Raw genomic sequence first — 13881 nt, 5'->3', positions numbered from 1 at the left:
AATATTCCACTTATAGAATCTCTTCATTTTGGGTCAAACACCTTGCCTCTCTCTACTGAATTTTAAATAACTGTGGATGATGAATCATTTTGCAAAGTAGCAAACTCAGGATTCCTTTGAATGGTGAACATCATTAGGATGTTATTTATAAATATGTCACACAATACACTTCTGGAGCACTTTTATAACAGAATGATGTCTGTGAAGTTTAAAGGAGATACTGCTAATTTTTCTCCCAAGAACAGAACAAGGCTTCAATTCAGTAGGCAATGTTACTAAAAATAAGATAGAATTGAAGAAAGGTATGAATCATTAAGCCCTAGATCATGGCAGTATTATTACTGTTGTTTTTATAATGATCTATTTTCATTTATGTGGTGCTTCATACTTTCATTAACATCTTCACTTCTGAGATCAGAGAATCCAGGTCGATAATTATCTTTGATGGTTTCAGAGTATTGTTGCTTTACTTTAGCCTTACAGGATGTCTCATAACTTTTAGCACTCGATTATGTGTGAATTTTATTGTTTTCACTCTGTTTCTAGTGTGGTAGTTTTCTCCCTTCTTTTGGTCCAAAAACTTCTTGAAGGCAGAAACTGTGCATTTTGCTTTTCTTTTGATTCTCTGTATCAAGGAATGTTATAGATTGGAGATTAAAATTGATAACTAGCCTAGATGACCTCGACATACCTATTCTAGGTCTACTTATTTATAGAAAGTTGTTCTCAAAATTCCTACTGCCAGTATACCTCAAAACATTTCTACCATTCTCAAAGAAGTCACAATGGGTAATGTAAGGGGAATTTTTCAAAAGTATTGAGTTTTTACTTATACATCATTCTATTCATTGTCAGACACTTTGACAGAACTAGCTGGTGATTATGAACTGGATTAGTTGTGTATTTCAATACAACCTAAGTTCTTCCAAATGGCCCTTCAGGCTTCCCATTGTGTTCTGCGTATGTATTCCTTTGGGTATGTTTAAGTCTTCATTAGCTCTGCTAGGGTTTTGCAACATATATCTTGCAACGTTAGCTCCAGATTTCAAGTTTGGCTATCAGTTTCTATAAATAAATCACTCTTATCTTAACAAAAGGGCATTAACATGTCTTGAAAGCTCCCCCATTCTCTCCAGGATAGTTTTACAAACACAATGGTTTCCTGATTAAAAGAAAGATCTGTATAGCCTTCTTTATCATTTTTATGACTATCAGTTTATAAATAAAGGAGATTGAAATTGACCTGGGAATTTCATAACCAAGCTCTGAGCACCCAGGATTAATTTTGAGAAGAATGCCACAAGCCAAATAAGCATTTCTTTTCATCTCATTTCACAGGCCTTCAAGAGGGAATTGAAAACGAAAGAACCTGTAATCATGAGTACTCTTGAGACTGTACGAATATTTCTGACAGAGCAGCCTTTGGAAGGACTAGAGAAACTCTACCAGGAGCCCAGAGGTAATTGAACGTGGAACTGTAATAACATATTGATAGAAGGATCAGTGGCGACAGAGCAACCCATCCAGTCTTGTTGCCAGGGTCTCGATAGCTCTCATACTTTCTAGGTTAAATAGAATCGATTCAAATTAAACATAGATGTTGAAAAAGAAGAAGGAATCGTAAACTGCCATGCATAAATCTGTCTGCACGTTTATGAATAAACATTGAAAGAGGTTAGTGAAACATTGAGAAAATAATAAACAGAAGAGATTACCTTTGAGGAGGAATTCTGTTGTTACAAAGACTACAAGCTAATTTTCAATTTAAGAGCCTGACTGAAGTAAATTAGAGATTATGGTGTACATCCTAACGTTTTTCTGCTCAATAGCTTCAATGAATCTTAAATTATCTGATTGATATAGGGTGGAAAAGATTCACTGAGGATGACAGACTTTAGATGTGCTGAACTATATCAAAATTTATGCCAAAGTGGAAAAGAGCCATTAATCAGTAGGTTGGCCTCTTGTTAAACTGTGCTCTCTTTCTTTCTTGCAGTATGACCTTTTCAACAATGTTTTTTTTAAAAAACAAAAATGAATGTGGCCTAAAACCTTGTCGTATTACCAATTTAGAGCTGCCTCCTGAGGAGAGAGCCCAGAATGTCACACGGCTCCTACGAAAGCAGGCAGAGGAGGTCAACACTGAGTGGGAAAAATTGAACCTGCACTCTGCTGACTGGCAGAGAAAGATAGATGAGGCGCTTGAAAGACTCCAGGAACTTCAGGAGGCCACGGATGAACTGGACCTCAAACTACGCCAAGCTGAGGTGATCAAGGGATCCTGGCAGCCTGTGGGTGATCTCCTCATCGACTCTCTCCAAGATCACCTCGAAAAAGTCAAGGTACCGTCTACTGCTTTGCCTCAGAGCCCTTTGAGAGACTCAAAAGAGGTTCTAATATGAACTTGAATGCAGTCTTTTCTTCTCACAGAGTTAAAATTAGGACCCTTAAGCATTAGAAATCAGTCCATCTTTCCCAAATTCAAAGTCTTCTTGCATGTGGTATTTTTCTCCAAGAGAAGATAGTGATCTAACCATCTGTCTTCAATAATACAAAATGAAACATTAAAAAGTTAAGGGCAAAAAAATCATTTTGATTTTGCTATTAGGAAATTAAGTGTTTGTACTAAAGTGGTCTGGTTTACGTGCGTGTGCATGTGCATGCACGCGTGTGTGTATTCTTTGTGGGACTCAGTACCAGAGTAGGGAAAAATACAACACTTAATCAAGAGCCAGGAGTCTAGATTTTGGCCTTTTTGCTAACTAAATTACATGACTTGGGGGAGTTATGGTACTGTGAAATGAGGCCATTAATGCTTCCCTTCCCTTAGAAGGTAATATATGTAATACAATTTTGAGTAGTACTAGCTCACTGCAGAGAGGAAGAAATATCATTATAGATTTGGAATACTGCTGTTCATGAGACCAAAGGTATATTCCCCTGCGGCCCAAAGATGATAAATATATTGGTAAGGGAAGAATATACGTATTTAGGAGTATCCTTTTGAAAACCAGCAACTTGAAGCATATTTTGTTTTACTCATCTTGTGTCAAAACCAACAAAGGTCCTCCCAGACTTCAATTCAAAAGAAGTGCAATTGTCACCTGCACTTGGCATGTTTGCCAGCACCCTCATTCTAGAATGTCTCTTCTCCCTTGGCTTTCAGGGTACTGTTCCATCCACATTCTTCTCCTTCCTTTATTTGCCTCGATTCCGAAATTCTACTCACCTTTCAAATGTTGGTGTGTCCAAGTTTCTAACCTTAGCTCAGTTCTCTTTTTATTGTAGAAATGCTCCATTTTGAAAATGGCATGCATGGTGACAAATCTAAATTTCTAGTCTGGATCTCTTTTCTGATCTCCTAACCCATATGCCATTAGAATCAAAATGCAACCATTCTGAACCCAAGTTCATTCATTCTCCTGTTTGTCCATTCCCTTACTGTCATCGCCTTTTACCTGCCCTTTCTTCTGTTTCCTATTTCAGTTACTGGATCGCAATCGAACAAGTTGCTCAGGCTTGAAACTTGAGATCTATCCATAAATCCTTCTACATTTTCACTGACTGCGCTTGATTGTTCATTTTCACTCCAGAATATCTCTTTTATATTTTCTCTCCTCTTTTCAATGTCCTGTTCTAGCCCCCAGCATCTGCCACTCATATTGTTGTATTATACAATCATGCAGCACGTAATGACATTTTGTTCAACAATGGACCGCGTATACAATGGTGGCCCCATAAGATTAGTACCACATAGCCTAGGTGTGTATGTAGTAGGCTATACCATCTAGGTTTGCGTAAGTACACTCTATGATGTTCACACAACGATGAAATCATCTAACAACACATTCCTCAGAATGTATCCCCACTGTTAAGGGATGTGTGACTGTACCTCTTTGAATCCTGTTCCCTCGTCAATGTCCCTGGCATGTCATAAACGTTGCATTTTAAATATTTGGTTAATGAATGAACAGTTTCTTTACTGATATGTCTGCATTATCCATCCTTTTCCAACTCCAAGCCAAACCCTCGTGGGAGGCTGCCTGCCTGAGAATGAAGCCCCATGAATCGAAAAGGGCAGGTGGCCCTTTTCTTCCTAGCCTTGACTTAAATTCCTGACTGTTGCTCCCATCCTCTGGGCCATTCAATACACTCTGACTATACCACCCCTTTAGCCAAATATGCCATGTTTTTACATAACTCTCTGCCTTTCCAAATGCTCTTCTCTCTGCCTGAATGACCCCACCCTTATCTGGCTGGTGAACTTCCACTCAGCCGTCAAGGCCCAACTCAAATGGCACCTGTATTTGTAGTTTTCTCTGAATGTCGCCCACCTCCAACTCCCACCAAGCAGAAGAAACTGCTCTCAAGTCAGTACTTTCATAGATCACCACACGTTTCACTTGCCACACTTAAATTTCACATATATTGTAACAAGTCACTTATGTCATTCTTTCTCTCATAGAAAGTGAGGTTCCTAACAGCAAGGATCATGCTGTACATCTTTGAATTCCCAGCTCCTAGTACAGTGCCAGCAACATATAAGGAATTGAATTCAGCTTCTGTATTCCTTCACTCAACAGCAGTTTATGAGCCACTAAACAACGTGCTATACATGTAGTTATGAATGAAACAGACTTGGTCTTTGCCCTCGTGAAGCCTACGTCTAATGTTGAACTGAATAGCTCTTCACTAAAGCAGTAGGTAAAAATTTAAAAGAGGATTAAAACTTTGACTCTATAACTTTTAAAATCTCTTCCACCCCAATATTCTATGACCCCATTTCTAACATTTAAAGCAATGGTTAACATTGCTATCTACTTGAAAATTAAAATAATATTTTGAAATGTATCGCTTTGTATTTGTTCAGCTTTAAAAATAGTATTTTTATCCAAAAATAACTAAAATTTTAAAAATCTTCCCAAAAGTGGCAAATAAGTTTAGGTGACTGTCCCAAAGGAACTAAATTAGTTGATAAATCAATTAACTGGCTGAATATGTAGGCTTTGGAGCAGACGTAAGGGATTCATTTTTAGCCCTATCTGTCACATAGGAGCTCTTGTGGTATATTGAGCACGGATGGAGAATGTATGCAGCAAGATTTAATGACAAAAAATCACTGAAAGTAGGAGAGCTCAAATATCAGCTGGCCCTCACTCAATCCTATTTGCAGTTTTCTTTCAGTTCCCCTCTCTTTTCTGTCCTTAATCCTAAGACCTATTTCATTTCCCGTACTCTAATTGGTCAGACTCTTATTCTGATCCCAATAATAACAAACATATATACATTAAATGTTCCTTTAAAAAGAGCTTATATATATCAACACTTCTGTCTTTCTCAGATGTAGATACACTTAAGTTATAGTGTCTATCGGAATATTTATATACTAGTCGTAATGGACGTGATTATTTTGCTTCCTAAACCAGTATTATTTTAAGTATTTTATGCATATTTTAAAGTGATAGCTTACATGAATTCATATATATTTATTGCTCTTCATTTTACAGTGGACATAAAATAAATTAGTTTTCTCTGTAGCATCTCGATGACGCCGGGTTTGAAACTCTGAGGCTTTGGTGGTGGTAGTTTATAAGGAGTGAATTTTATTAACCAAAACTTACTTTGCAAAGAAGTAGAAGAGTACTTAAAATCACTGTTCCCATTTTTCTACTGAGCAATTTAAGCCCTCAGAGGCCCCACACTGGGAACTCCAAACTGGTGGTTAGGCATGTAGCCAGAAGAACATTTTATATACCCATCTCAGTTCATTTCCATCACCCCTAGTGACTCTGTCATAATATCCACCCCCAGTCTGATTTCACTTGCTAATGAAGTTGTTGTTCAAATAACTACACAGAGTGTGTGTTTCCGTGGGATTTAGCATTATATCATTTCATTAGCAAATGTGGCTCTTGAATTTGAAGAATGGATAGAACAACAACAACTGAGTCCTGGAGCACTATGGAAATGGCCTTATTGCTAACTAATCATCTACAGGACAGTATTTATAGTAAATCAACAGAAAGAAATAGAATGTTAATATTGGCTATTTGGCTCACTAAGAGAATCTCAGCCTTCCAAATATAGCTTCCACAGGAATAACCACTGGAATAAAATTTAAATTTTAAATGCCTCTTCATTTTTAAAATACATGATTTATACTGCTTATCAAATATTTTTAAGGACAGAATCATGATTTCTCACTTTACTGGAAATAACACCAGTGCTTATGTGACAACACAAATATTCCGACTTTCCTTGTAGTGATGGAGAATAAGAATATCTTCTTGAATCACGAGATGCTCTACCTAGATCTATAAGTGGAACATACGCAGGTTTGAATAAAGTAGAATACCATTTGAACCTAAAGTCTACATATGACATTTTTGTTCTTAAGAACAATTCCCGGGTGAAAAAGTTTGTGTGAATTGTTGTTTTTCCAAGTTTTCTTTTTGTCCTAAGCTACTGTGGTTTCTTTACACACAGAGTGGCACGTTATTCTTAAGGCAGGAATATTTCACTGCCTTCAGTTTGCCTGTTAACTTGAAACACAGTTTCTCACACCATAACCCTAGTTAAACTCGCCCATCTTGGCTGCCATCTTGGAATATGCAAATTTGTCACACCCATGTAGTTATGCATTTTACATTTTTGATCCGACTCCTAACTTACAATTCTTACTGTGAAAAGTCAAAGACACCAATTCTGTGAGTTTTTCCTTAAAGTTCTTACAGCAAAATATTTTGATTAGACCTTTTTGGAATTACAATTGAGAATAATGTGATGATGTGTGTGGTAGACCAGGGACTATGATGAAACCACCATGCCATGCTGCCTTATTTATGTTCAACATTCACGTCTCAGATTCTGAGAAGAAAACCGGCAAATGTCTCCCTTTAGGCCTGCTATCTTGAGTCCCTGTGGCTTGGTTTATCTGAGAAATTTGTCAAAGAAATGCTATCTTAGAATTTGACATTGAGAAAACCAGGTGTATTTCCTCTTGATAGATAAGGTGAAATGTGACGCCATGTGTTAGAATTTCATCTTCACTTTGGCAAGCAGAAGCTTTCGGCCATGTACATGCAACTCGATCTTCCCTTACTGCTTTTCTCTTCTTAACCCTAGTTCTAATGTTTTATTATTATTTTATTAATTTTGTTGTTATATTTGTCATTTATATAAGTCAACCTTAAATCCTGTCTTATATATGAATTATAAAAAGAACGTTTATAATCCTTTCTTATAGAGATAGCGGATGCATGGTTAGACAGAACCGTCACAAACAGGGCAGCCCTGAGAATGATTCAAAATGTGTGGGCTCTCGCAACTCTGAATGAAGGAGTGATATCTCCATAAAGAATGAGGTGGACTGCCCATAGTAGGAAGAAGAAAATTTACTAATATTTTGCTAATTGCTATTAACTGCAAATGAATTGCTATGCGTTGGCTCCTGTTAGTGCTTTTATGCAAATGCTATGTGCATTCAGTAAGCTTTTGATTGAGAAGAAAATGCAGACAAAAAAGATGTAATCCTTTATAAATCTGGGTTAAATATGGAACTAAGGCCCATCCTATGGAGTAACCATGGTTTTATCTAGTTTACAAGGCATGCAGTTGTGAGGTTTTAAAAGCATATGATTTGGCCTTTAATATCTGGGAATACATCTATAAGAATGCATATTATAGTTAAAGTCTCACTTATAGACTTTAAAAGCATATTCTTTATTTTTTTAAATAGAATGGTCATTGTTGGCTTTAATAGAGCTTAGAAACTAAAATAGGCATTAGTCATCTTAAAATTCCTGACCAAATTGTTTGTTCAATGCAAAATTAATTGTAAACGAGTGTTGCCAGGAGAGGTTATGACTTAGTTCCCGTGTATTCTCTCTCATTTCCTGCTTTGTTTATAAAGCTAAAAGCAAATTACTTAGGACAGCAATGTCAAATCATGTTCTTTACCCAAGGCATCTGATTTTAGATAGCGCTGTGTGTGTTTTAAAAGCCCCCACCTCAACTTAGGCAAATAGAACCTTCGTTTACCATGCTGTTCCCATCCTGCCTTTGAAACTTCTGAAAAGGCAATGCGGGGTAATTGTTTCAGACATCTGCTTAGCATACTTTGAAGTGCATATAAGTTCTTTTTCAGTTTCATTTGAACCCCAGCTGTCTTCACCGAAGTCTATAATCAATCTGAATTAAGTTGTCCTACTTCTCCTAATAAGTCTCTTATTAAGTTCTGCATCAGCCTCTCAGGGAGACTTAAAAGCTAATTCATGTAGAATTGCCATTTTCTACTAATTCATTTGTCAGCTCTCCAAATTCCAACAAAAACAATTGCAAAGACTATTAATTTGACTCTTCATAAACAACTTATGTAAGTGTAGTACACATTGGAATCAAGCAAATAATTTAAAACAGTGGGTGGGAGGAAATGAGTTGATGGCATTCAACAGGCTTTCTTTTTGACTGTTTCAAGAAGCCTTCCACATTCAAAGCATAAAGCCGCTTATTTAGTAAAAGAAACATCCTCTGCTTTTACTTTCATAAATAAGATAATTACTGGGTGAACTTTGCTTAAAGATAGGAAGAGCCTTTAGAACAGTTGGAAAGGGGACATGTTCTTTTTATCATTGAACTTATTTTAATTGGGACTTCTTTGTATCCCTTTGATGGACTGTGATAGAAGAAGGATCTAGAATGGGTTACCATTGTTATTGCATTAGATCAGAATTGTACAGCTCTTCTTCTGGTCATGGGATATTTAGGAAAACAGGGATAATCAAAATGTTCAGCTAATGAGTTCGTCTGGCATTATTCTATTAAAGAAGCGTTTAATTAGATAATAAAAATTCCTCCGAAGATTAGCATCCTTCCTACTATTTGAAAACAACCATCTCAAAAACTGATCCTTTAATATGCCAATCCTGTTTACTGAGGATTTACTCCAGAAGCTTTGTTTGTGGCTGGTAGTAATTATAAATACAATTCCTCCAGAGGCTTAGGTAATAAAAGACTATTCAAAACAAAACTTAAGTAATATAGTATCAGCATTAACGGATCTAAAAACTCAGTCACTCGTTCATTTGTGATATAGTTAAAACCTATACCCGGAGAAGTCTGATCTCATTATAGTGTGTGAATGTTTAATTTATTTCATGAGTAGAATTGTATTGGGAATTGTATTAATGGCATCTTGGTTTTCCTGGGAATATTATTGTTTCGCATCAAGCTGAGGGAGCGAGAATTTTTATTAGCTTGTTTGTATGTGTGCATGTACCACATTAACTAGAAACAGTTTTAAAATGCGAGTTATTTATTTAACCAAAATTCCATGTTTCCTTAGAAAATGGAAGCGCACAGCCAATGTATTTTTCATTCTCCTTTGACATCTAGCAAAGTTGTAACAAGTTTAAAGTTCACAATTATGTTGCTCTCCTACCATAAGCACAAGGAATGATTTAAGAACAAATAACCCAAGGAGTGCGCTCCTGCTGTGTTCCTGTCATGCTTGGCAATTACAATTTTTAAAATTACACAGTTACCACTGGCTCCAATATTATGCCTTACACAACCTTACATTAACGAAGTTAAGCAATGGCGTTGAATAATTGTTCTCTGTAAACCAGTTTTCTGGGTGTTACGGGAACAGATGTGCCCATGATGCTAATGTAACCCTCTCATTTTAATGGGGCCTCAGAAGAGTAAACTTTTTCATAATAAGATTTTTTTCATACTAAAATAATATTTTTAGTTAGAGTTTACATTCACTATACATTTTTCTGTCAACGGCATTTGCCGAAAGCAGTGCTTCTCAAACTTTTCTGTCAGTTCTCTTAACAGCCAAGGAGGTGAACCCCGATATCTTCCTCTTCCACCTGCTTACCTCCTTTTTCTATGAGCATGAGATTTCTTTCATGTTTGTTTTCTTTTTAAAATCTCATTTCAATTTTGTGATCTTCTCCATAATGTATTTGTTGTGTTTTAATATAAAGATGTCTTTCTCCAAGATCTTAAGTGAAATGAATGAGCCAGCGTATTCACCTATGGGTATGAAAGCTTAGTTTGAAAAGCGTTATGGGGAAAATTACCCAAATTGTGCAGGCTTCATCTTTTTCCGTCAACTTGTTTCTTTTATGTGCACATACACAAAGGGTACATCCTTGCCATTTCAAATTTATCTTTTGCGGTTTTATCTGATCATTGCGATCCAAAAGGTCCATGACGTGTAGCCGTTTGTCATTTTGAACACGTATTCTTTGAGGCTTTTGTGCAGCAGTCACTTAACTAATGACTTGGCTGGTGGTAAAGGTCAGGTTCCCTGGAAGCAGCCCCTGAGAACAGGGTTCTGGGTGCGCGTGATTTATAGACGGTCTGCTTTCAGGAGAAGCCTGTATGGGAGTTAGGGAAGCATAATAAGGGGAAGAAAGAGCCAAGGAAGTATGCCATCCCAGGAAAAATCTTGCTTTGTATCTTGATCCATATGGAGAGAGCTCAGAAGTATAAACCACACAGCAGAGTTGTCCTTTTATACCCCAGCCAGCCATTGGCTGTAGCCAGCAGTGTGCTATTAATATTTATCCACGAGCTCTGAGGTGAGATGAACACTGATTTGTAGCATTTTCCAACCGTCGTGGCGTAAATACTCCCACCATGGCTGATTCAAGCTCCCCGCATGATCTCACTGAAGGTGGAAGTGGGAAGACACACACACAATTGACTCTTGGGCTCTGCTCCAGCATCCCCACGGGCTGTGGCCCACCACTGGGGACATGAGTTACCTCCCAGGTCAGGGGTGTGTGTTACCTCTTGGGCTTGGGGCCTTCCATCAGCAGAGGTCACCTTTCTGAAGAAGAGAGGCAGCTGTGAAACATTAGTAACCAACAATCACAGCAGCTGAGGGATGGATGCCCTTGCCGGGGAAAGCGTCCCCTACAACTGGTAAGGAAACCTAGTAATCCACTCAGCCTTCCTACCTCAACATGGCTTTTCCAATGCTGTTTTGTTCTTGCACATGTAATATGAAAATTTTGTTTCTTTATGGAAAATCCATCCTCCCCCCTACCCTACCTCCTAGGTACTTATTGGAATTGGTAATGGAAGGGAAGAGTTAATGAGAAGTTCTAAGAAAGTGATGATTATTAGTCAGGAAATGGCTTTATAAGTGACTTTGACTTTATAGTTATATAATCTGTAAGTATCTGAATTGATCAGATATTTGTGAATCTGAGGATTCAACTTATTCAGACATAATCATTAAGAATGTCAAGAATTTTCTGTGGCAGTGGTTCTCACCTTAGGATACCTCGGGATCACCTGGAGGGCTTGTGGAAACCCAGATTGGTGAACCCCCTCTCCAGAAGGTCTGGGGCAGGGCGGAGTCTGTATTTCTAACCAGTTCCCAGGTGATGGTGATTGCGCTGGTCCAGGGACACTTTGAGACCTGTCTTTCAATAGTAAAGCTACAATATATGTATGTAAATACATATCTTGTTTATTCTTAGTAATTCTTCAATTATAAGTAATAAATACATCATTTATTTTTTTTTTATATTTATCAACATCCAGGGCATTTAATTTAAAAGTGAATACAGGCACATGGCCTCCCGTGAGAGTGACTGATGGTTTAGGTAGGGAGCATAGTTACACTCTGAAACCTTGAAATGAATAATGGCCTGCTCTTTCTGAATCTCTCTTGTGAAAGACATTCACAGTCCTTTATTCCGGTTTTCCTGTTGGTATTTTAATTGCACTCATACAGTTTTTGAGTTGCTTCGGATGACATACAGCTTAACTTGCCTTCCGTTATTAATACTTTAAAATTAAGATATTTAGTCACATAATTCTATCACGTTTACCAATAACAATAGTTAAGTTTAAAAATTCTCCTCATAATTTTCTGCCAAACATGCTGATTATAAGCAAGTACTTTACAGAGTTTCTGAAATCTGGGACATTCAGAATAGTTGAGACTATTCAACTTTTGAAAATTAAAACCTGCTTGCCAGATAGGAATAGCTAACAGCTTATCCAGGAATTCTAACATTTTATAACTCAACTCTCTGCTGAGGCTCTGTGTTCAGGGGAGGAGGGTATCGAATTGCGTGTAGAAATGGATATAGATGTGGGGTGAAACTGGGAGAGTAACTGGGAGAAAGTAGAAGATAGTCTTAACTGCAATAATTGAGGCAGGGGGACTTTTCTTCCCAAAGGTGGTGCAAAAGCCCTCTATTAAATGCCTGTGAAAACGTTTATGGTTGTGGTATATGGTGAGTGGTATATATAATCAGAATTATGGGATAAACATAATAGAAACAAATGTCTTAAAATATGCTTTAACATTAAACAAGCAATATTCAAAACAAACTTTCCCCCTTATTCTGGAATCCTTTTGGGGGGGGGGGATGGAAATAAAGGAAATTTTATGTTAAAAGTAATTTGATTAATGTTCAATGTAAAATTGAAATAGCTATGTATAAACCCACTCAAATCAAGTATACATTAAATAATTGAGTTAACTGAATTAGGCAGAGTAAGGGCACATTGATTTTCAATGTTTCTGAAGATTGGTCCACATATCATTGTTATGTTTTTGTTTGTAAACTTCGATATTTATTAAGTTTTCACAGGGTGTTCAGCCCTGAAATGTCAAACTCTCTTAACCAGAATGAGGCTGGAGAATCTAACATTAAGATAGATTCCTACTTTCTTTTAAGGAATTGATTTTTATGGTGAATTTTTTTTTTCTTCATATAGTTAAGAGCCTGCCAGTCCTGTTTCAAAACACATTGTTTTTAGAAGTCTTGTTCCCTGGGATTCCTCATTGTTACAGATTTAGTGGGCTCTTTGGAAACTTTTCCCTATCAAATATTCAGATCCTATCATTGTGACCTTAACATGGCATTAAGTAAGTTGGCAAAGAGAATAAAGTCAATTTATCAGCAATATATCCCAAAGTACAGTAATTAAATGGAAACTGATGTGAATGAGGGAAATAAGCAATATATTGGTGTATTTTTTAGAACCAATGACAAACCACCACTGAGTTTTATTTTATTTACTTATTTTCCTACTCTTAAAACATTATAACCCAATTTGGAGTCTAGACATTGCTGTGAACCTAAATCCTATTAGATCTCATTAGATAATACTACACCCATTTAGCTGCCCCATGGTCTGAGGCTCTTATCTGTCCCAAGGACAAGTAGGCTACATGCAACAACATTTCACCTACTTCACCCACCACTCATCAGTTGGCTGTTGGCCTGCACATATTTCTAGCAGGAACAGGGCTAAAGCCAGAGAATAGTTCATTGTTTTCAACCTACACAAACCCCATACCATAATCGCCACAAGGGTTATCCAATATAATGGTGACTTTTGTGCAACCAATGAAGCATAAGGTTAAAAGAAATATAAACTCAACAAATGATCCTTTGGCTTACACAGTGAACAAAATATTATCTTTGGAACCCCCCTGACCTTGTGTTTATAAAGGTTGAAGGAAGATGTTTTCAAGGTTGTCTCAGAGTTAAAATTGCCTGGAGGTTGGGGTTGAGCGTCATGTGCAGGATGGGTCTTAATGAAATTTGACCCACTTTGACTTTCAAAAGAATCTTAAATTCTTAGTGAAGAGATTATCTTTTAAAGATTTTAAACCCTTTTTTCAAATGAAAAAGTATTCTCCTTAGATAATTAATACAGCATCACTCCCACAGATTTTTGAGGCTACTAAGTCATACTCGTATTTTGAAAAAGAAAAAAAAATCTATTACCATGAAAGTATATATTTTTTTTTGTTAGTAGCATACCAATCACTTTTTTTAAAGGGTAGATTTGGCTAATGACTTTGAATTTTTTTCTGAAATAACATTTGAGTACATT

General features: G+C 36.9%; 1 protein-coding gene across 12 annotated transcripts in view; it reads left to right on the top strand.

Moving 5' to 3' along the window:
- The window catches only part of DMD (dystrophin), a 2262230-nt gene that overhangs the window by 1934557 nt on the left and 313792 nt on the right, over positions 1–13881 (top strand). For all 12 annotated transcript variants that reach the window (XM_023633802.2, XM_070257261.1, XM_070257256.1 and 9 more), the window contains 2 exons: positions 1339–1459; positions 2074–2342. In XM_023633802.2, coding sequence (XP_023489570.2) covers positions 1339–1459; positions 2074–2342 — 390 coding nt within the window. The remainder of the gene's footprint in view (positions 1–1338; positions 1460–2073; positions 2343–13881) is intronic.

This window comes from Equus caballus, chromosome X (genome assembly GCF_041296265.1).
Source record: "Equus caballus isolate H_3958 breed thoroughbred chromosome X, TB-T2T, whole genome shotgun sequence".
Lineage (NCBI taxonomy): Eukaryota > Metazoa > Chordata > Mammalia > Perissodactyla > Equidae > Equus > Equus caballus.
This window is presented reverse-complemented; position numbering and strand designations above follow the sequence as displayed.